Source organism: Nothobranchius furzeri, chromosome 9 (assembly GCF_043380555.1).
Source record: "Nothobranchius furzeri strain GRZ-AD chromosome 9, NfurGRZ-RIMD1, whole genome shotgun sequence".
Classification (NCBI taxonomy): domain Eukaryota; kingdom Metazoa; phylum Chordata; class Actinopteri; order Cyprinodontiformes; family Nothobranchiidae; genus Nothobranchius; species Nothobranchius furzeri.
The window spans coordinates 68,975,468-68,999,862 of record NC_091749.1 but is presented as its reverse complement, the minus strand read 5'-3'; the positions used below and the strand labels follow the sequence as shown (position 1 = coordinate 68,999,862).

General features: G+C 42.8%; 1 protein-coding gene across 2 annotated transcripts; it reads left to right on the top strand.

Annotated features, from left to right (window-relative positions):
- LOC129153264 (zinc finger protein ZFP2-like) lies at positions 1-23,922 on the top strand. Of its 2 annotated transcripts, XR_011521659.1 has the most exons (3): positions 509-2,384; positions 2,831-3,094; positions 22,402-22,521. XR_011521659.1 is itself a non-coding variant. In XM_054732599.2 (2 exons), exons 1-2 carry the CDS (start codon positions 334-336, stop codon positions 23,811-23,813), a joined length of 1,581 nt encoding a protein of 526 aa, XP_054588574.2. In that variant the 5' UTR covers positions 1-333; the 3' UTR covers positions 23,814-23,922. The 2 variants fall into 2 exon arrangements, 1 of the variants encoding a protein (XP_054588574.2); XM_054732599.2 differs by lacking the exons at positions 509-2,384; positions 2,831-3,094 and adding an exon at positions 1-502 and having other exon boundaries at positions 22,402-23,922.
- The last annotated feature ends 473 nt before the right edge of the window (positions 23,923-24,395 follow it).

Here is a 24,395-nt window from a genome sequence, read left to right as displayed (position 1 = left end):
TATTTTACGGGCGTTCTACGGGACCGTTCAGAACGGCGTCAATTACGGCGTTCTGGCAGAGTTTTCGCCGTATTTTACGACGTCTTGGCACATCAAACGGCGTTTTTTTCGCCATTTCTTAATTAGACGGGTTGGGAAAGTGGCGTATTGTGGCGGTGTTGGCTTGCCATAATATTGCCCCTTTTAGCGTGTGTGCCTTTTAGCCATTTCCCGAATCGTCGGGAACGGAACCTAACTTCAGCCTCATGGACAAGAGGAAGGAACTGAAGAAGATGAAGACCGTTAGCAACGTTAGTTTATTGTTTTTTTAGCCTTGTGAGGTGAATATTAAACATGTATTCAGGAGAGTCTCTGATGGAGTTTGTCACCAGGCAAGTAGCTACTGCTAGAGAAATCATCGCGAAGGTTGAAGAAGCCATGGCCCCGTTCGAGGAAGGGCTCGGAGGCCAGCGCAGACTGTCGGATATGAGCTGGAAACCACAGAGCAGCTCACACAGAACAGGTAAGAAAACCAGCGGGTACCGAGGGGAAGAGCTCTAAGATTAGCATAAATTGCGTTATTATTATTGCAGAACAGGACCAGTTTTAGCCATTTATGGTAAATAAAGGTGACGTAAAGGCCCCTGTGTGATTTGAAATGTAGAACAATTTCTATAAACAAATGAAGACTGATTCAATCTCCCAAAGTGGATGCTATAATCACTCTTAGCAAGTGAAGTAGTCCAGTTTAGATATTTTGGAGTTAATTTATATTCAGAAAATGGCCCAGAATGATGTGATGTAAGCTACACGAAAGGGAAGAGAGGTGGGGCTGTAAGGCTGGGATCAAATGTCGAATAATGATAAATGACCTGCACTTGTATAGGGCCTCTCAGAGTAAGGACTCCAAAGCGCTTTACACTACAGTGTATCATTCATCCATTCACACATTCACACACTGATGGTGATGAGCTACAATGTAGCCACAGCTGGCCTGGGGTGCACTGACAGAGGCGAGGCTGCCGAGCACAGGTGCCACCGGTCCCTCTGACCACCACCAGCAGGCAAGGTGGGTTAAGTGTCTTGCCCAAGGACACAACAGCAGAATTCTCTGTCCGGAGCCGGGATCGAACCTGCAACCTTCCGATTACTGGACAACCCGCTCAACCTGTTGAGCTACTGCTGCCCCGAACTGAAGCTAATGTTGCTACAATCTAACCCAATGCTAACACGGAGGTGGGAGCTAAGCTAACGGAGGTAGCAACCTAGCTACAACCGGTGGTGTGCCAAAGTAGTTACCTCCGTTAAAAATTGTTTCCCTATTCACGGTAGCGCACAAAGTAGGAGGAGCCACTTGCCCAGCTCCGTTCTGTACGCTACTTGTCACTGATCTGCAGTCGACGCAATAAAGAGTAAAAGCTGGGAAACAGCAGGCTCGATTAATTTAATATTAGTTTTGTGACATTGTAATGTGCCGTGTGGAATAACCTGCTGGGAACACTGTATAGAAAAATACTTTGATACTATCAGTGGCGGCTGGCCAGTAGAGGGCGATAGGGCGCCGCCCTCCCAGTTTTTCCGTGTTTTTAATTTTTATTTAAAACAATAAATAAATAAAATTAACAATAATCACATTTTCTAAGTTAATTGTGTGTTTTGTAACAAAAATAAATCATATATATATATCTATATTGGTCTCTGACGGTCTCTGCCGAGCTCTGCCGAGCGGTGGAGGCTGTGTGCTGTTTTTCAATCGCCCAAACAGGACGAGACCAGCTGTCCAATTGCTGACAAGAATATCAAAGGGTAGGAATGGGAATGTATCCAATCAGCGTCGACGTTGTTTCAGAACGTTTCAGAAGCATGATGGGCGATAGAGCTACCGCCAAAGGATTCGTTGGTGTTCGGTAGAACTCGGCAGAGTCGTTTTTGGTCGTGACGCAGATGTAACATGGACGCCGCCGGTGACTACAACCAGCATGGATACCAGATCTCAGCAGCCACTGAATTCAGTTCGGTCTCCTCTCCAGTATCCGTTCGAGAGGAGAACTATGGTGGAAAAACTTAATGTCAAAGAGCTTGGACCAGATCAGCCCGACGTAAAGATAAGCCAGCAGGACAAGGAGAGAGGTAAACTGTACACACTAGGCTTCTCCCGAAATTGGTACACCAGGAAGCAGTGGCTAGCTGGATGCAATCACGCTAATACGTTATTTTGCTTTCCGTGTTTGTTATTCAAAACGGCTGGGACAGATAAGGCATGGATGAGTCAGGAGTTACAGACATGAAACATTTTTCTGAGAAGGTGAAGAAACACGAGTCATCCCGGTCACACATGGACAACAACACGGTGAAGCTAGCCATGCTAGGCAGAGCTAACGGAACAACAGCAGCTGGGTGCAGAGGTAAGCTGTATATTACATTTCTGTGAACAAGACAATCAGAATCATAAATCCTTGGTTGTCCCACAAACCGGGACATTTGTTTAATAACATGTTTAATGTGCAATAACTGTAAAAACTAATTTCAACACACATACTTATTATACATATTTAATCACGTAAATGTGTATTTCATGTAAATTTGTACATACATCAATCTGATTCCATTTTACTTGTTACACTTCTGCTGCAGCAAACAAATTTCCCAGTTTTTGGGACAATTAAACATTTCTGATTCTCAATTAGATGTTTTTACCTCAAATGTAAAAACATCTGATTGAGAATCAGAAATGTTTTATTGTCCCAAAAACTGGGAAATATGACATTTGTAAGAGGATACTGATGACATTATTTCCTATGAAAGTGTTTCCTATGTACTTATCTGTTGTTTTTTATTTATCATATGACAGGTTTTTCACACCATCCTGAGCCATGCAAAAGAAGATTCTTGTCACCACACCCATGACCACAGCCGAATCAGAAAGGTGCTTTTCTACTTTAAAGAGGATTAAGACTTTCCTTGAGGAACACCATGACACAGGATCGGCTGAATGCTCTTGCCATGCTCTCCATGGAAAAAAAGCTTGTCACAAACATTCCTGACTTCAATAAAAAGCTCATCGAGAGCTTTGCCGCTCAGAAGGACAGAAGGGCAAAATTTCTGTACAAATGAGGTATCACACACACACAAATGCATCCACTTGATCTTTGTATAAAGTTGACCTTGGCACAACACTCCAGAAATATTTAACAGTGTAAATTTCTGGCATTTTGTCTAAGTAGTGTTTACTACCATTACTGTAACAGTGACCTGCTCATAATTTTTGGTGTTCACTCAAATGTTGAAATTAAACAAAATGTTTTTGTTACTTGCCTCTTGCATTGCCTATTTACCATTTATGGTCGTGTTATTTTATGTGCAATTTAATGCAGTATTTTTCAACCTTGGTCTGCAAGGCAGCGTGCCAATAGTCAGACACACCTGGATTAATCAGTTTGTCCAATGATGTAAGACAGGAAATAAAAGAGCTGTGCTTAATTCATGAAATAGTGAAGTTGTGCACAAAGCTCAGAAAGCACAAGTTTGTTTAAAAATAAAAAAATAGCACAGCCCCACCAAAAATATTTTTCACCAGCCGCCACTGGATACTATAATACTGTAAAACCAGACGTGACCATGGAAACACATCGCTCTCCGGTGAATTTACACTCGGTTTACACTTTGTTTTTGTCGGCGTTGTTATCACGAAATAGTTTATTTGCAAAATAAGTCACAGTATAACTAATAACTACAGAAACTTTGGAGAACATTTTCTTTTTTTTAGACTTCTTAATTTAACATCTACATCTATACATGTAGATATGTGTGTTCTCAACTATGTGTGCCATAAGAACACTAGCTGTGCACCTTTAGTGTCAATTATGTACAAGCGAAACAAATAAACACGTCTTCTGGTGGTGGGCTTTTCAAGCAGAGCTGGTGGAACCACCGCAAACACATCTCACACTGAATCTGTAAAAAATAAATAAATAAATACAAATCCCAAAAATTTCATTTATGGTAATTGATCATAACATTTAGCAGTCTTTCATGATGACATTACCCATTTATTGTCAGTTTCATGCTCTTCTTCCCCGCAGAAATGACAGATGTTTGTCAGGTCATCTGTTTTAAAAAGTAAAAAAATAGCACATGGACTATACTACCTACTGCTCTTATTACTTCATTCAAACAACTATATCGTTTGTTTCTACAGCCATCATGATGAACATATTCATGATGTCAGAACACTGAATGGTGGAAAATTAGTTACCTGTCTCTAGGAGGAGAGTGGTGGCAATTTGCAGCCTGTGTATTCACGGCCTTTTTTGTAGATGGAAAGTCTATTGACTCTTTTTGCAAGATCTTTTTGGCAAACTGAAAAAGAGATTCTAAGATGACTAAATTGGCTAATATCGTAAATGTTATTTTATAGAAATGTGTTTTTTTGAATCAATTTCTTTATTCTCTTGTGTAATTATCTTATATTCCTTTTCCTGTCATTAACATTTATTACAACACATTTCCAATATTCTTGTATATGTGTATGCATTACGGTTAAGACCCTTAGAAGCTGTCCAGCGTCTTCGTGCTATGGACCTGTATGCCTAAAACACAGAAATATACAAAGAAAACATCAATTTGGCATTTAACTTTTTCTACGACAGTTATTATCAAAAACAGAAAATATTCTATAAATTTTAAATTAGAATTCTGCATAGAGACATTCATGACTCACATTTAACATCTGTTGAAGATAAACAAAATTCACATGATGCAGCTCTTTGTAATCAACTTTATAATAAACGATTGTATCTGAAATGCTTTGTTTAGTAACTTTTTGTTCCTTTATAGTTGTGCAGTTTTGCTTTTCCATTATTGATAAATAAAAGTATTTAGTACACGGTATGCAATTTTTAAAGTATCTATTAAAATAATTTAAATGGGGAAAATAATTATTAAACAGCTGTGAATCAATTATGCTGCCACAGCCCCACCTAGTGGGCAACTTTTGTTTCTTTATTGTGCATTTTTCCTTAGTGGGACGAGATCGCCCGTTGCAGAACCACAAAGGTGGAGCTGCACCAGAGTCAGCCCTACCCAATCCATCAGAGTCAGTCCAATTCCTTCCAGTTGTCAGACTTGATAGCGTTCTGGAACCAAAGAGGGTGTTATAGCTAATATCATCTAAAATGTAAGATTGAGGACGGAGTTGAGATGTTAATTGAACAGTTTTTGTAAAGGTTCCATATTAACTTTTGGAACTTTTTACCATGTTATATTGTCATTTCCTCATAAGAAATCCCCCAAAGCTGTTTTTGGCCTCATTCACGCATTTTCCTCCCATCTCAGCTTCAATTTGGTCTCCTCCCCCTGAAGCGGGTCTGGTCTTGGTTCTCAAATGTGGATATTCTGTGAATTTTTTTGACAAATTACTTCTGAAATGACTTCTACTGAGACACCACTGGACAAACCATATATCCCATCTACAAAGACACACTGGATGGCACAATTACATGTGACGTCACTTGCTTCTTATCAGACTTAGTGGTGAAGTGGTTATGGGGTCAAATTAGCATGTAGGTTTGCTCAGGTTCGCCTCATCGACATATACATATTGGACAATGTGTTTCCATAGGCCCCAATAACACGTTTTTGAAGAAAAATGGGAGGTGGCCACCACCACCATTTTGACCATCAAGCCCAGACAATTCCACAAAAGGGAAGAGAGGTTAGGGCTGCTCGATTATGGCAAAAACAATAATCACGATTATTATGACTAGGGCTGCAACTAACGATTATTTTCATAATCGATTACTCTGTCGATTATTTTTTCGATTGATCGATTAATCGGTTTGTTATTGTTTAGCTATTTAACCTATACAAGTGATGAATACATTTCAGTTAAGAAAAACATAAGAGAATTGTGCAGTTGACTGCAATCTATTTTATTGCACATGAACACAGTCAGCGGTGTAAAATGAGCTAAACAGTGCAAAATATCAGTCCAGAATAATTCTTTGGCATCAAAATATAAGAGGTAAATTCCATAAAAAATAATGTAGAATCTAGAATAGAGTTTGTAAGTGGTATGCATTGCTGGGGGGTGAGTGTCTTGTTCCCCATGTAGTTGTCCATCGTTGCTTGTTTTTGTCTGCATAAGAAACACAAATAGACTGAAATAGTTACACATATAAAATAAAGCAGCACACACACTACAACAGTAAATCATTATTATATTATTTGAATTAACAATATACAGTGATCATTAGGGCTGCAACAACGAATCGATAAATTCGATGAAAATCGATTACTAAAAGCGTTGGCAACGAATTGCGTGATTGATTCGTTGTGTCGCACAACTCTTCCAAAAGCGCCCCCCCCCCCCTTCCCGCCCGCAGACAGATCAGCGCGAGGGAGAGCCGGCAGATCAGCGCGAGGGAGAGCCGGCAGGTGTTTGGAAGAGGAACATGGCAGAAGCAGCGAGAGTCAAAAAAGTAAAAACTTTTTAAGTTTGGGAGCATTTTCAGTTAAATCAGGCGAAGACATTCGTTACCTGCAACGTGTAGGTCAGACTTAGCATGGCACGGGATGATGCAGCGTCTTAAACGCAAGCATGTCGGGATCATCAGCGAGGAAGGAGAGAACTCTGTGTCCGGGTAAATTAAAAACTTTTCAAAAGTGATTCATCCAAGTCCCGGATTATTACACAGGCTAGACATGCCCTAAACTCGTAAAAAAGAGTCTAAAGTCGTGGGTGCGACGCTTATTAGATGAGCGGGGGGGGGGACTCGCGCTGCTGCGAACCGGTTCCGCCCAAGGCCGGATTAACTGGGCAATTGCCCAGGGCCCACAAACTCTAAAGGGCCCAGGGCACGAGCAAAATACTGTATCTATAATTTCCCGCTTTATGAGGACTATGGTGACCGTACGTTCCGTTTTCCCCAGACATGTCCACCTTTCACTCTCTTTCCGGGCGTTCGGACTGCGGGTTCTTGTATTGATGAAAATGTCCGGCTTTTCATCCAGGAGCAGGGATCGAATTATGGGGGAGCTGTATATCCTACACATCCGGGGGAGCCGGAAAAAAGTTTTCTATATTATATCATTTTTGGACTCTTTTGAGCAGAGAGCAGCACAGCGCTGTTGTTGCGCAGCGATCCAGGCAGCTGCTTCCAGCGCACGGTCCATTCTCAATGTGGCGCAACCAAAAAACTATAATTAGCACACGATCGTTCATGTCTGCACATGTTCTCTATTTTCTGTCTTATTTGTGCCTGAAGCGCGCTACTGCGGAGCTCATCACCTGTGCTGTGGTGATTTCACCTCACGCAGCTTTGAAAACGCGCTCCGCGCTTTGCGGTCAGGAGATCCCTTTGATCTGCTCAGAAGTAACTGATGAGGTGACGAAGTAAGAATCCAGGCTGCAGTTTTTCTGGAGAATTAAGAGGAGATGCAGGAAGATGAGAGACAGGACAGGAAAATAGTTAAATAAAAACAAGAAAACAAAACAAAGTGTTGAAAAGTAAAATGTAGGTAGATTTATCTCTACTACACGTTTTTACCAGTAAAAAACAATAAGTTATACACGTGTAGTATTTATACATCTGATACAATTCAGATCACCTTCAAAACTCAGTCACACACCCAGGGCCGTTTCAAGACATTTTGGGGGCCAAGGCAAAATGCCGCCCCCCCCATAACTGGGCTCCCCAGAAGCCTCTGTGTAATTCCTACCCAGTAGTGTTAGTTATACAGTGTTTATAAAAGCCCCTCAGACATTACTGACATGTTCTAATATCAGATGAAAAACTAAATTATCAGACATGCTGTCTCATCTGCTGCTTTTCTAAACTTGCAAAAAGTAACAAAACCATTTGAAAGCCACTATTTGTGGATTCTCTGAAAGTTTCCATGGAGTGTGTGACAACTTATTTTTTCAGTCATTTTTGGAAATAGTGATCAATTTTGATTAATTCACAGCCTATGTTTAATTACATTTAAAAATTAGTTGTTTGACATCCCCAGTTATAATAAATGTCTACAGATGAGATCAAACAAAACAGATGAGAATTGCCCTTAAGCTGTTTAACTTGGACCAAGCATTTTAGGTCACAGATAGATGTAGCTTAGGGTCTCTGTCTATACACCTTATAAGACAATTTAGGTGATGGCATGTTGTTTTTCTGCTATTGAACTGTTTTCTAATAATGTTGTGTTAAATAAAGTGAAGGAAGGAGAGAAATAACGTTTCCCTAGCAGTTTTAAAAAATTTCCCCATGTAATCCGATTAATCGATTAATCGTGTCGAGACCCCATCCGATTAATCGATTATCCAAATAATTGTTTGTTGCAGCCCTAGTGGTCATTTATTTTGATAAAAATGTGTTGTGAGGCGTTTTACAGCGTTGGATAGTAAAACAGCCTTTTAATAGTAAAAAAAATGACTTTTTCTGAATTTCTCCTGTATTTAAAAATTGAAAGCGTATAACTATGCCGCGTTATATTCACCTGGACACAGCTCGTCTGTATATTTTTCTCCGCGGAGTTGTCCTTTTTTGAATGAGGAACATAGTTATGGGTTTGTGCCGTTTTTCTCTTAACGAGAACATTCTTATAAACAGATGTGCTAAATTTGGCAAGCGCATGATACACAACACGGAGGAGATTCACGATTGCATCTAGTCAGTTAGAAGTAGAACACGGTAGACCGACGCGGCAAAAAAACATGTTTAACATCCACTATAACGAACTCAGCTAAAACACTAAGTCCCTAATTTGTTCTGCATGTAGTGATGGACCACTATATTTAGCTTGTTTATTTTCTGTTACTTACCGGGCTGGCTCCTCCGTTGCTGCATCAGCCCCACATGTTTTCGTCTCAAATGTTCACTTAGGGACGCCATGCTTCTGTGCCATGCTAGATGGTTTTAGCATATTTTGCAGGTCTCCCGTCTTTTCATGGCATCTAGAGTGAAGTGCTCCCAAACTCGTGAGGTTTTTGTCCAGGGTTTCTCTTCAGTTTCTTCCGTATTTCTTGTTCCGCCGGCCGCCATCTCTCACAGCAAGATGCGCGTCAGTAATGTGTTACGTCATGAAAACCGAGGGCACTTATTGGCTCATTTCTTCTTCTACGGCTCCACTGGTAGATCAGTGGCTCATTACTGCCACACACTGGCGGAAAATTTAACAGATTGTAACCGATGTCAGATTGTGGTAAAAATAGACTTTATGCGGTAAAATGTGATTATTAAACAACTAATCGATGACTAAAAAAGTTGTTAACTATTTTAATAATCGATTAAATCGATTAGTTGTTTCAGCTCTAATTATGACTGAAATTGAGATCTCGATTATTTAGGATGATTTTTCAATTTCTGTTGATTTTATTTATTTATTTATTTATTTTCAGTCACAAAATTGGTCAGGGCACAATCAGCACAAAAATAAATAAGAAACAAGATGATCACTAAAATAACTCCTGATTCCCAGTATAATAAGACCAATATACTTACAGCTCATAGTCTATGACCCAAGGGCTATAGACCTTGGTTTAACTCATTTAAGTCTAACCAGTATAGACCCAAATACCAATATCTTGCAAATACTGACAGCAAAAATTATACAGTGGCATTTAAAACAAATAAATGCAAATAAATTGATGTTCACAAAATGTTGTATAACATTTATGTAGGCATGTCAAGGTGCTGTAGGAGAGTGCACTAGCACCGTGTCCTCAGACAGATTAGTTATTATTTATCAGCGTGAGGAACTTATTTCTACCTTATTTATAAACTATTTATTTACAAGTCCATCAGTTAATGTAATAATTGTCCCAACCACAGCTGCACCCCCCACCCCCAACCTGGTCTCACAGCAATCAGTGGCAAGCTGCACGTGTGTTTAGCGTGCCGCACACGCACATTTAGCCGTTTTTAGTGGCTCAGGAGTCCGCAGGTGCGGTGTGTGTGTCACTCACTCTGGTTACTCCAACAAGGAGCCGGCTCCGAGAGCAGTTTCTTTAGCGACTGACACATCACTACACCATTCCCTTTCCTAATGTCCCAAAGAACGGTCCGGAGCGCAGGCGGAGTGTTTAGCTAACCTGCAGGAAATGTCAACGACAGTTATCCAGAAAGTAGCTAAGGGTTACTAGAGATGTTTCTGAGGTGTTGGCTAGATGCTTTTAAGATTTAAAAAGTCAAGAAGGGGGTCTGAAAAGCTGTTAGAAATGGCGTCAAAGTCGCCAAGTTGGCAACACTGTGGGAGGAGCGCTTCTTTTGCAACTCAGGGCAGCGCAAGTGGGAGGAGCAAATAATGGGCTTGTTTTGTTTGTATAATCGTTCAAAACTCAGATCGTAATTGTGATTAAAATTCGATTAATTGAGCAGCCCTAAGAGAGGTGGAGCTGAGGGTGGGGCTGTAAGGCTGGGATCAACTGACGACACCCGGTCAAACTAGCTACAAGCTAATCCAAAGCTAACGCGGAGGTGGGAGCTAAGCTAACAGGGGTAGCAACCTAGCTACAACCGGAGTTAACTGTGCACAACACCAGAGCTTCTGAGTCGGAGATATGCCGGGCTGACTGCTGGGTAAAACCGAGTGGAACACTGAGGTCTCCCCAGAGCTCCACAAGCTGGCAGCCCGCACAGCAGACAGAAGCCGCAATCAGACAGAGATGCGCCGAGCTGCAGGGAGGGGAGAGCCGAGTGGAACACAGAGGTCTCCCGAGAGCTCCACAAGCCGATAGCCGGAACCCAGCTCCACCAACATGTTATATTTCAACCCATTTTCTAAAGTGCAGCATTAGCAGCTACCTACAACAACATCATAGATATCGAGGAGTACACATATACGGTGAGCTCATACATCACCAAATGCATTGATGACGTTACACAGGTGAAAAGCATCACAACTCGAGCAAACCGGAAGCCATGGCTAACAGGAGAGGTCCTCAGGCTGCTAAAGGCCAGAGATAAGGCTTTCAGAGCTGGGGATGAAATAGGCCTGAGAACAGCAAGAGCAAACCTGTCCCGTGGCATCAGGAAAGCAAAACAGGACTACACACACAAGATAACCTCCCACTTCAATGACAGCAAGGACGCACGGAGCCTATGGCAAGGCATCCAGGCTATTACAGACTACAAGCTTGCAGCGCGTAGCTGTGAGAACGACACCACTTTGCTCAACAACCTGAACAGCTTCTTTGCACGATTTGAGACACAGAACAACACACGCCCACAGAAAACACCACCACCTCCACACGACCAGCCTCTGTGCCTTTCTGTTGCCAGCATGAAGAGGACACTCATCACCATCAACGCCCAGAAAGCAGCAGGTCCGGACAACATCCCTGGTAGTGTGCTGAAAGACTGCGCAGAGGAGCTGAAGAATGTCTTCACCGACATCTTTAACACCTCCCTGAGGCAAGCCACTGTCCCATCAAGACTGCCACCATCATACCTGTTCCAAAGAAACCATCCCCAGCTTGTTTCAATGACTACCGCCCCGTGGCACTGACACCCATTATTATGAAGTGCTTTGAACAACTAGTCATGTCACACATCAAATCCACCCTACCCCCCACTCTGGACCCATACCAGTTCGCATACAGAGCGAAACGATCCACAGAGGATGCAATCTGCTCTGCCCTCCACCCAGCCCTAACTCATCTGGACAAGAAAGACTCATATGTGAGAATGCTGTTCATAGACTTTAGCTCAGCATTCAACACCATAATACCACAACAACTCATCTGTAAACTGGACAGACTGGGCCTCAGCACCTCCCTTTGCAACTGGCTGCTGGATTTCCTCAGCCAGAGGCCGCAAGTGGTGCGTGTGGGCAACAAGGTCTCAAACAGCATCACCCTGAGCACGGGGGCTCCACAAGGCTGTGTGCTCAGTCCTCTGCTCTTTACCCTGTTGACACATGACTGCGTACCAACCTACAGCTCCAACCACCTTGTGAAGTTTGCGAACGACACAACGCTGGTAGGGCTCATCACCAAGGACGATGAGATCCACTACAGGAAAGAGGTTGAGCTCCTGACCACTTAGTGCAGAAACAACAACCTCCAGCAAAATGTTAGTAAGACCAAGGAGATCATTGTCAACTTCCAGAGAGGCCACAACAACTACCCCCCATTGACCATCGACGGCGCTGCGGTGGAGAGAGTGAGCAGCACGAAGTTCCTGGGGGTGCACATCAGGGAGGACCTCTCCTGGACCACCAACACAGCTTCACTGATCAAGAAAGCACAACAGCGCCTCTACTTCCTGCGCAAACTCAAGCGGGCAAGTGCTCCTGAGAGGATAGTTGGTGCACCACTCCCCTCCCTGCAAGACATTTACACCACTCGCCTCACCCGCAAAGCCATCACAATTGTCAACGACCCCACCCACCCTGCGCACTGTCTGTTCAGCCTCCTGCCCTCTAGAAAGAGATACAGAAGTCTCCGCTCCCGCACTACCAGGCTCACCAACAGCTTCGGCTACCAGGCTGTGAGACTGCTGAACTCACTTCCCTCACAGATCCCAGCCAGCAGAATCACCAGTGTGACAGAAGTATAGGATGACAGACTGGACCCTACACCCCACCCCACCCACCCACCCACCCACCCACCCACACACGCACGCACGCATGCACGCACGCACGCACGCATGATCGACCTTTTTCCCCATCACTTTCATTTTTATGTTTATGTATTATGCATTTTTGAAATAGTAATTAATAAACATTCAATACCATTACAATTTCCTTTGATTTAATTTTAAATCAATACGAGTGCCCAGGTAGCACATAAAAAAATGCAATTTAACTGTTTTCTTAAAGCAGGAACATTTAACCTGTGCGGCCAGAGCTCTCTCCTTCCTTCTGCTCTATGTAAACCTGAGCTGATCACCTACTTGTGCGTAATCAAATGTCTATAAGGAAAAGATGGAAAAGCCATGAGGTTCACTTTTGCCTCAGACAGACTTATTGCTGTTTTATGGTGTGGCTGAATCTGCGACCCACTGCCACACAGACTGGAATAACAAATGCTGCAGTAACGTGAGTTGTGGTCAGGTTCATGAGGAGTCACTGCTGGAGCGGACTCGACTTTAATACGTCATCCCAAAATAGAAGCCAACATCTTAATTTGACCTGGAATGAAAAATGTTGTTATAAAACTTCAAAAGTTTTTATCACAGAGGAGGCAGCGCTCATTTCTGCCTTCAGTCTGATGGGGCAGCGTGCGCTTGTTGAATCAGTGTGTGTGTGTGTGTGTGTGTGTGTGTGTGTGTGTGTGTGTGTGTGTGCGGCACAGCTCCATGAGCCGCTCCAGTCACCACGTCTCGTTATTGGTGCCATTTAAACCAATGTTGTAAAATTACTTCTGCCCAGCGTGAGGGTGTGTCTAGCGTTTATTTTTGTAAGTCTGCTGTTGTATGTGTATGTGTGAGCATGAGGGACGGAGTGTGTGACAGTGTTTGTGTATAACTGTTAGAGAAAAAAAGAGGTTAAGTTGTCTGGTTGCCATGGGTGAGTAGATAGTATGTTTTTCTTATTTCTGTAAACAGCACTCTAAATGCTTCTTTGATATCTCAGAAAAGGATGCTCCAAAAATGTCTCGACTCTAAAGGTGCTCGCTCGGGCCATGAGTCGGGGGTGAGACAAATGTTTGTGCAACTTTGTAACTATGCCCTTGTGTGAATAAAAATAGGCTCTGAAGCTGAAAGATTGAGTCAGCTTGGAAACTCACACATGCCACTGCGTGTTCTGTCTTGCTCCTCTTTCTGCAGAAAGTGTAATCTGAAATGGCCAACCGAATTTCCAGTCGGAGTTCTTTGGTCGACGTTAGTAAGCAAATTTACCTAAACAATGACTATGTATGTCAGGTGGGGTTTTGGACTCCTCCCTTCTCTTGGGTCTTCTTGTGCTGCTACACAACTTCGCCTACCCTCCCCCTGCCACATTTGCTGCCAAGTGTGAAGCCTTGGTCTGCCTGCGTGTTCGCGGCTCCCCGTGTCGGGGGCCTTAAGATTTTTGGCATCTGTCTTTGCTCCCGGTGGCTGCCTGGGCTCAGTTGGGTCACCGGCGGGGTTGGTCGCCCCTGGGTCCCAGGCTCAGCCGTCTTAGATGTGGGGAGCTCTGGGCGGGCCTGGGGGCTTGCAGTTGTTATCTCCCAGGACTCGTGTCGGCTGCTGGTAGTGACCCCCGGGGCAGTCCTCTGCATCCCTTGAGCGGGGTTGGGGGTTCTCTGGTGACAGTCTCCCTGGGGTCCCTGCACTCTGGGGCAGCTCCTGGATCTCTGGGGCTTGGAGCTCCCTCCATCTTCCGCACATCTTTGGGGACAGATCTGTGGCCCCTCACACTCACTATTGGACACTCGTATACAGAAAACTTACACATACAAGCGCGTGTACATGGTGCTCTCGTTAAGTATGGACTCATGTATTCTCAACACGCGTCTTTAAATTTAAATTGTAAATGCAAATTCACTGAGATTTATTATTGTGAGATTGTTCTGCAAAACAATGTTGATTTTATATTTCCTCATGAGGTTGATGCAATGATATTTTGTTCTTGTTGTATGTCCCTTTTTTTGTTTGTCTTTCTCTTTCTGCAGGTCTAGAAGCAGATTTTTGTCCATCATTGAATGTTTTTGGTAACCCATCCCTCTCCTTTTCTCTCTTCCTTTCTTTTGCACCTCTGCCTCCATGTCCGGTCGGAATTAAAAAGCATCTAAAAACACTGACAATAAAGTTTTTGTATCAGGCGTGACATTAAAGCAGAATCTTTAACACTCCACCTGAGAGTAAATGTGTAAGGCTTGTCTCCAGCATTCACACATCAATTCTGTTTCCTTCACAGCCAGACAGGACAAGAGGGGAAAAAAGAACTCAATTATGAGCCCAAGAAGGGACTTCACAGTTCACATGAACAACAATGGAGTTCAATGGCACATGCACTTATGCATAAAGTTGTCCCCCACCCAAAAAATTGAGGATATAAACTTATTTACCAGTGATATAGTATTGTCTAAAGAAAGCAGAGCACAAGTGATAAAAATTAAAACTGTAAAATAACAGAGGGAGTCAGCGGAAAGCCCACTGCTGAAACCTGGCCCTGGTTTGGTCTCATGGACGAGGTGTTGGGACAGAAGCCTTCCACTAGTCCTCCGGTTCTGATTGCCTCCATCTTAATATTTAGGCAATATTACTCATCTACTTGTTAGTATGTTCTATAGCAATTTGTACTTTTAGCCACAGGTCTTTCAGTTGCTTAAAAGATAAATGAAACTAGCTAAGTTAGCATATGATTCCTGAAAGCTGGTTCACTAAACAAAAAAAATAGATATATATTTTACCTGGATATGGTTGCTTCTCAGCCTTATATAATAACGCCGGCGACGGAGATTAAGCAGGTCATTAACTAAAAAGTATAAAAGGAAAAAACAACAGATTTCTGGATCCATTTTAACAGCTTGTTAGCTTGTTTGCTGCCGTCATGGTAGCTAAGCAACTGGACCTGGGGGCGGGAATAAAAACGTGGCTAGTACTGTCCGAATTCAGAGCCGCTGACTTCCGGTTTTAGCGGTCTTGCAAGGACCCGGCCTTGCTAGACCGGCGAGGACCCGTACTCACAAGCATCCTTCCTCTGGATTCAGACACGCCCAATAAATCTGATCTCGGAAAATCCCAGTTTTTCCAGTGCAACCGAACTGCAAACAACAAACATACGACCATGACCAACCGTGGGTTTCTTGAATGGTGGAGATGGGAGAGCGTTGGAGCAGCCTGTGAGCCAAAATGTGCAGGCTGCCGTAGTGGAAATTGCTAGCCTGGTGGGAAAGAAATGACCCTATCAGAGGAGAAAGAACTCGAGATCATCAGAAGAGGACTCACTTATGTTCAACAAGATGAACATTCAGATTCCCCACATTGGGATGCAAAGTATCCATTAGGGTTGTCACTGTGTGAAAATTTTACCTCACGGTTATTGTTCATGGTTTTCAGTATTATTGCAGTATTTTTTTAAATGTGTTACATTTTCAGACAACTAAATAAACCCTGTATATTAGGAAAATATTGTGCCCAGATTGTCTAAATTTTGCCTAAAATTTGTTATTTTGTAATCATGTTGTTTATTTGTTTATATTTTTCCCCTTTAGTCTTTAAAATACCAATATTTGCCCATAAATTCTTATTTTTTATCTGTTTGATGTCATCGTTTTAAAAATGCCAGGCTCTCGATTTACCGGTCGATCTACGTCCCAATCCTCACCTATGGTCACGAGCTTTGGGTAATGACCGAAAGAACGAGATCGCGGATACAAGCGGCCAAAATGAGTTTCCTTCGTAGGGTGGCCAGGCTCAGCCTTACAGATAGGGTGAGGAGCTCGGACATTCGGGAGGACCTCGGAGCATAACCGCTGCTCCTCCGGATCGCAAGGAGTCGGTTGAGGTGGTTTGGGCATCTGGTCAGGATGCCTCCTGGACGCCTCCCTGGGGAGGTGTTTCGGGCATATCCTGCCGGCAGGAGGCCCCCGGGTCAACCCAGACACGTTGGAGAGATTACATCTCCAATCTGGTCCGGGAACGCCTTGGGGTCCTGCCGGAGGAGCTGGTGGAGGTGGCCGGGGAGAGGACGTCTGGAGCTCCCTAGTTGGGATGCTGCCCCGCGACCCGGATAAGCGGAGGAAGACGACAACATTTTAAAAATATTAGATCAGTTGATACTCAGTTCTCAAGTAGCCTTCTAATCAGATACTTTTTTTTACCCTTACTTGAGTAATAAACCCTATATCAGGAAAATATCGTCCTCGGTTCATTTTATTTGTTTATATTTTAGTTGCAATGTTAATTTTCTGCAAAATATTTTTATCTCTAAAAGTTCTTTGAATTTGGTCGTTCCTAAACAGCATTTTAGTTGAAACTCTGCTCACAAATGGACTCACACTGGCTAAATAAACAAATTAAAAAACACATTAGTCATAATATTTTAAACGGTATACCAATAAATGGTTGTAAACATAGTACTGGCAAGTGAAGCTAGAAGGGAAGAAAAAAGTTTATGCTGCCACCGGGAGGCGAACCAAGCCCCCACAATGCGGCTGTTGTGATTATTAAGCTTGGTTTATGCTTGTCCGCGAGGTTCGCACAGCTCCGCGCGGCAAAATTACGTCATTTTAACAACCACGCCCCTCCACCGCGCCTCTGCACGGCCCAAACTTTCCGCACCGCGCACCTAGGAAATTTTCTTACCACGTGGACGGTCGGACGCGGAAAAACATGGCGGACTGGCAAGAACTAGTATGGCAGAGGTTCGTGAATACAGACATTTGTATGATTCAGCTCTCAAAGATCACCATGATAAACATTGTTAATAATTCCTGGAGAGAAATAGCACGCACTGTCGGAAAAGACGAGGACGCTGTTAAAAAATGCTGGAATGCCATAATGTAAACAACAGTAATTTTTACTTCTACTATGGTGTAGTGTTGGTTGCATGCCGTAGAGCTCCATGCTTCCCCACACAGTTTGGGAGAATATTGGCTCACCGCAGAGACAAGCCGCATGAACCATAAACACTGTAGAGCTGCAGCTATCGAATATTTTTGTAATCGAGTACTCTATCGAATCTTTTTTTCGATTAATCGAGTACTCTAATAAATTACCCTTTTGTGTTTGTAAATCATTATATCAAATAGCATGTTATAACTTATAATTATGAAAGACCTGTTAAAATGAGCAAGAAATTGCCAGTTATTCTTCAAGTTTTATTCAAAATTATTTTCAAAACTTCAGCACTTCAACTTTACTTCACAGTAAACAAATGCCTGTGCAAAAAATAAGTAAACAACCTGAGCTGATTTTCCCCTCGTGTGAGAATCTGCTAGCCTGCAAGCCAGACAAAAACTAGGAGGATAACTGCTGAAGTAGCGCTGCGAGCGGCTGCGGCCCAAACAGAACCAGAACCGCTCACGGCGCATGCACGAACAGCTCGTCGGCTGTTTCCCTATTAACACACGTCCGTTTTAATTTCTACACTTTTTTTTTCTCACAATAATAAGGATTGTCGAAAGCATGTTTGCTGTGGTTTTGTCAAATTATACTGATCACAAAACATTTATTTACTTTCTTTCGTTTTCCTCCGCCACTCATAAATACCCGTCCTCCAGCAGAAACCCCGAGGGACAACGGACATCAATAACACAATAAAAAGTCCGACGTGTTGGGTAAAAACTGCTATTTTTAGCACATTTTAAGTCCGACGTGTTGCTACCAGACGTACGGTGTGAGCTGAAACTGAGTGCTACAAACGAAAAAGTCGCACAGTGTCCGCAGAATATAAAGAAATGCAGGCTAAAAAGCATTATCTTGTAGAGGCTCCGAGTCCGCTTGCAGAAGTGACATTTACAGGTGCTGCAGCACGGAGGATGTGGTGTTGTGGTAGGCTAAATCCATTTTACAGTATTTATACTGGACTACGTTTTCCACCTTACGACGTGAAAAATGGCCCCACACCTTTGACATTTTGTGTCTTTTTTGCACTCCACCGGGGTCCACGTTGTCTGCCATGGCTTAAGACAAAGTTAAGTTACATTCGCTACTCGCGTGTGCATTCAGTCCAGTGGGCATGTGCGTCACTTATTTCGGTCCGGGTGAAACATGACCCCGGGCGATTGCAAAGCCATGAATTAATTAAATATGAATTAAACAAATCCTCGAGGCAGAGAATTTGACTCGAGGATTTTTTGTACTCGAATTATTCGAGGTACTCGAGGAATCGTTTCAGCCCTAAAACACTGCAAATTGTGAAGCGCGTTCCATCCGCGAGCCGCATCACCAAGCGGAAAGTAAATGCGTCAAGCATAAACCAAGCCTAAGTCAACAAATAATTTGTAAGCTTTACTTACTTTTTGGGATTCATCAATAAATTTGTAAACATGGAAATATTCACCGATTTATTACGTAAGTAGGATATTAGGATATCCTCGGGGCACCATACCCTTTTAACAGGGGAAAATGAATCCACACCTATTATCAATCTGTCTAAAGTTCCTAAATTCTTTACGGGCAGCAGTCATAATTCATATCACACAAACAAATTCACTTGAGACAAAACTGAATTAGCAATAACATTTATTAACTAATATGATCACTTCAGCTCCTTCCAAAGCGTTAGCCAATCAATATTAACCAACTGATTTTATCAAACAAACGACGAGTAATGAAACAATGAAATGATAATGTAAAAACAATCAAATCCAAGGTGGAATGATATGATGTGTTCAAGTAGATAGGATCTCCAAAATGGAGGAAGCTTTGAAACAAAATGGCCGATCCCTTTGTTTGAGGGAGCAAGGACCCGACCGTGTATGTGGGATGTGTGTGTCCTCCCAAACACTGAAAACCAGTATGTGTGTGTGTGTATATGTATATATATATATATTAGGGATGCACCGATCAGGTTTTTTCTGCCGATCACCGATACCGATATCAAAGAATGCTGATCACCGATACCGATCACGTGGATTGGCCAGAAATTTTCTACAACATAATGAGTGCTACAAACGACATAATCTAGGAATAAAGGAAATGTAACCTAATCTAAAATGGTCTGTATTAAGGTTGTCACGGTGTGAAAATTTAACCTCACGGTTATTGTGACCAAAATTACCACGGTTTTCGGTATTATCGCGGTATTTTTTTTAAACGTGCCACATTGTCACACAATTAAATAAACCCTGTATGTCAGGAAATATTGTCTTCAGTTTGTGTCTAAATTTTGTCTAAAATGTGTTATTTTGTAATTATGTTGTTTATTTGTTTACATTTTTCCCCTTTTGTCTTTAAAATACCAATATTTGCCCATAACTTCTTATTTTTTGTCTGTTTGATGTCATCATTTTAAAAATATTAGATCAGATGATACTCAGTACTCAAGTAGCCTTCTAATCAGATACTTTTTACCCTTACTTGAGTAATAAACCCTATATCAGGAAAATATTGTCCTCGGTTTGTGTCCTTCCAGTGAGCTTTGCAGATGTGGGAAAATGTCATCAGGCAGTGTTTCCCCTAGGAATTTTTCCAGCCGTGGCGGTGGTGGGGGCTTGGGGAGAAATTATGACACGTCTCTAAATAACAACCCATATAACCACTGATTTGATCTCATTTCAGAGAAAAGTAGAACAGGTTAGATGCACCTAATAAATAAAATTACTAACAAACTCAGGAATCTTTGCTTCACTGTTCTGGTGCTGAGAATATCACTAATGTGGATCAAGGAGATCCACAGATGAATGCACCTTTTATTTATTATTTGGAGACTACATTTACTGCAGCTGGCAGAGGCAGAGATTTTTTCTATTGATACACGAATTTACAGAATCATTTTAAATGTTAATAGGGGAAGACTACAGGAGGGAGCGGTAAAATACAGGGGGTCCCCAGCAAAAACAAGAAACTATTAGTCTGATGAAACCCGCTGGTTTTCCATCAGGCAGTCACGGGGCAGCTCCAACCACTCAGTGTGCTGGGTCAATGTGATCGAGCTCAGTCCGGTGTCGGACACCGGCTCGGCCGTGAACGAGCCGAGGCGACGTCGTGCTCTGCTTAAGAAGAGGTGTTATTTTCCCGCTTCAGAAGAAGCGTCCAACGTGTTTTTACGCTTTCTCCGAGACATGTCACGTCGCTAACCCTAACACGTCAATAGTGCAGCGTAGCCTGCTGGAGGTTTTAAGGGTTCAGATGAAAACACCCGACCTCTCACGCTGCTCACACATCAATCTTAAGTTGTCGCTGTTGCGCTCACGCCGTAATACAGTATTAGATGCGGTTAAAGTCAGACACGAAAAAAGAAACTTGGGATCTTGTAGGCGTGGCGGTGGGATTTCGCCTATGTAAGGGAAACCCTGCAGTAATCATTGTTAAATTCATAATTATTCTCAGAGAGAGACCAACTCTTATCTGCCCCTGGGAGCCCCGTAATGCATAGCGTCATTTCAACATGGGGGTGTCCGCGACACGGTTTATATGCAGGTAGCGGCGCTGCGGCTGCTTTATATAGCGACTCGTTGCATTTTCCCTCAACCCAAATCCTCGGATCACGCATTTTAGCTAAAACGCTAACGTTAGCTTGCCTTGCGTTGACTGTAGAGTTGTAGGTGATGGTCACGCAGATGTGTCATGAGATTTGAAGCGTTGCTGCCTTTCACAGACACTTTTTCTGCACGTGCTGCAAACAGGATAGCCGTCTTCTATAAACTCCCTCGCCATTCTTCGGATATCTAAAATATGCTCGTACTTCCGACTTTGTCTTCTTTGAGGGATAATAAATGTCCTCCTGAGCGCTGCCGTCTCCTCCTTTGGCCATTATTTCAGCTTTAGCTTCAAGAAAGTTTTGGTTGTAAACAACGAAGCGCACAACTTCAGCAGATGATACGGTGGCTGGTAAGGGTCACCGCGCCTGCACCGCAGCCACGGTAAACCCACCAAGATAATATAGTTTTTTAAAAAGCAAGACGGTTATTATTATTGTCAACTTTTTTTTTTTTTTACCGGGGTTTACCGCTACATTGGTTACCGTGACAACCCTACGCTGATATATATATTTCCTGATGTAGGGCTGGTCGAAATGGTCGGGACATAGAAGGGGGTGCGCGGCTAACCCCGGCTTTCCACAGGAGCCGTCAGCAGCACGTTACTGCAGCAGCACGTCATAGCTGCTGATAGGAACCACTGTGGTCAACAGAACCTTTTCCACTGGAGCCGTCAGCAGCGCGAGTCGGCCGCGTCTCAGGAGCAGCATGTCGTGGCCTTTTCTGTAAAGTGACCTTGGGTGTCCTGAAAGGCGCTTTTAAATAAAATGTATTATTATTATTATTATTATTTACGCGCCGGTTCTATTTTCTACGCGCGACGCCTCTGAAACGAGTCAAGTTCGACATTTTTGGGGAAGGAAAGACAGGAAATCGGACGCGGAAATGGAGAGAAGCTCACGAGATTTTCAGAATAAAGAACGTACTGCCTTCCGGTTGCTGTACTTTAAAAAAGGTTTCTAACTGCGGGCCCGTGAGAAGTTATCGCATTCGCATAGCTAGCGGTCTCCTTTGTTTTTCAGGTCCGTATTGGCAATTAAAAAACGGACACAACATAAAACACAAACCACGTTGTAGTTTTCTCCTGCTTGTTGTTGTGTTTACTGACGAAGTCACTCGTGTGACTTCGTGCTCGGTCGGTGACAGCTGCTCCCCTGCTGCTTCGCGTCTCGTGGGAAGGGCCAAGCAGCAGCTTACGCGAGCAAGACGTGCTGCTGCAGTAACGTGCTGCTGACGGCTCCTGTGGAAACCCGGGGTTAATAAGTTTGGGAACTGCTGCATTAGATGATTAAAAAAAGTGTTTTTAATTGTCAAATTAATCAACATTTTCTTTTTTCTCTTATCCTGTCTAGATCTTCCACAGCATCATGTCTGTAAAAAGGAGAAGAATTTGACTGTCCAGCAGCTCTGTGACCAGGAGTTGATCTCCTGTTCAAACCAGGAAGAACCAGAACAGCTAAAACTTTTCCAACATGAAGGGCAGCTCCTGAACCAGGAAAATCTTACCTGCACAGATACTGCTCTGTCTGAAGAAACAGACTGTCATGAACCAGAACCAAACAGGAACCAGCCATTGTGTCAGAGTTCTCCAGAATCTGAGAACCAAGATCGGGGTGGATGCAGAAAAGAAAACTCAGAATCAAACGGTAGTGAAGAACTGAAACTGAATAAAAGACGTCAGCTAAGCAAAGAACACAGAGAAAGTGTAGGTGGTGAAATACTTAAAAAAAAGAGGGCTCACAGAGGTGAGAGACCATTTTATTGTAAGCTCTGTGGAAAATCTTTCAGTCACAAGTCTGTTTTAAATATTCACATGAGAGCTCACACAGGTGAGAAGCCATGTCCATGTAAAACTTGTGGTAAATGTTTTACTATCAGTGGTAGCTTGACTGATCACATGAGAACTCACACAGGTGAGAAGCCATATCCATGTAAATCTTGTGGTAAATGTTTTACTAAAAGTGGTAGCTTGACTAAACACATGAGAATTCACACAGGTGAGAAGCCATATCCATGTAAAACTTGTGGTAAATGTTTTAGAGACAGTAGTACCTTGACTAAACACATGAGAACTCACACAGGTGAGAAGCCATATCCATGTAAAACTTGTGGTAAATGTTTTAGAGACAGTAGTAACTTGACTAAACACATGAGAACTCACACAGGTGAGAAGCCATTTCCATGTAAAACTTGTGGTAAATGTTTAACTAACAGTAGTAGCTTGACTACACACATGAGAACTCACACAGGTGAGAAGCCATATCCATGTGAAACTTGTGGTAAATGTTTTAGAGACAGTGGTAGCTTGACTATACACATGAGAACTCACACAGGTGAGAAGCCATATCCATGTAAAACTTGTGGTAAATGTTTTAGAGACAGTGGTAGCTTGACTATACACATGAGAACTCACACAGGTGAGAAGCCATATCCATGTAAAACTTGTGGTAAATGTTTTAGAGACGGTGGTAGCTTGACTATACACATGAGAACTCACACAGGTGAGAAGCCATATCCATGTAAAACTTGTGGTAAATGTTTTACTAACAGTAGTCACTTGACTAAACACATGAGAACTCACACAGGTGAGAAGCCATATCCATGTAAAACTTGTGGTAAATGTTTTACTAACAGTAGTCACTTGACTAAACACATGAGAACTCACACAGGTGAGAAGCCATATCCATGTAAAACTTGTGGTAAATGTTTTACTTACAGTGCTTGCTTGACTAAACACATAAGAACTCACACAGGTGAGTATTGATTTCATCTTCTATGAGATTCATTTTCTTTACCTTCTGATTTGAAAATTCACACTTGAGATTGTATTCATTAAAATATGTTTGGCAACATATCATAGATGCCTTAAAGTGCTCAAGGCTTGGGTGGAGTCTTATTTCATCCACACTTCCTGTTAGAAAAACGCTTCTGAAAAGTAATTAGCTGACAACATCACATTTTGTTGCTTGCCTTAGGAATGTAGATGTGATTGAGCACATGCGCACGTGATTTAAGACACGGGTGGTCTGTGACGTCACAAGTACACGTGGGCGGGTCAAAAGCGCAGAGAAGTCCGCAGTGTCCATTATTAAACAAAAGCAGCCTAAGTAGTCTTCCTTTTGGACACTTTCTGACTTTCATATTGCATCCTGCTTTGCTGGGTCTGGCAGAAATGTGTGTGTGTGTGCGTGTGTGTGCGCGCGCCTCACAGCGGTGAGGGACAGAAAAAAAACTGCTTTTGTGAGAGGCTTCTTAACTCCACAGCACAGGGTCCGAAATTAACACTCGCCAAATGCGAGTAAATTGCTCCATTTGGCGAGTAAATTTTTGAGCTCTACCTGCCACC

What these genes read in the sequence shown, in the direction of transcription:
- LOC129153264 (XM_054732599.2), top strand. Translation starts at nt 334, where the DNA reads ATGTATTCAGGAGAGTCTCTGATGGAGTTTGTCACCAGGCAAGTAGCT. An exon ending in GAGCAGCTCACACAGAACAG is followed by an intron (nt 503 to 22,401) that starts GTAAGAAAACCA and finishes TATCCTGTCTAG; the next exon opens with ATCTTCCACAGCATCATGTC.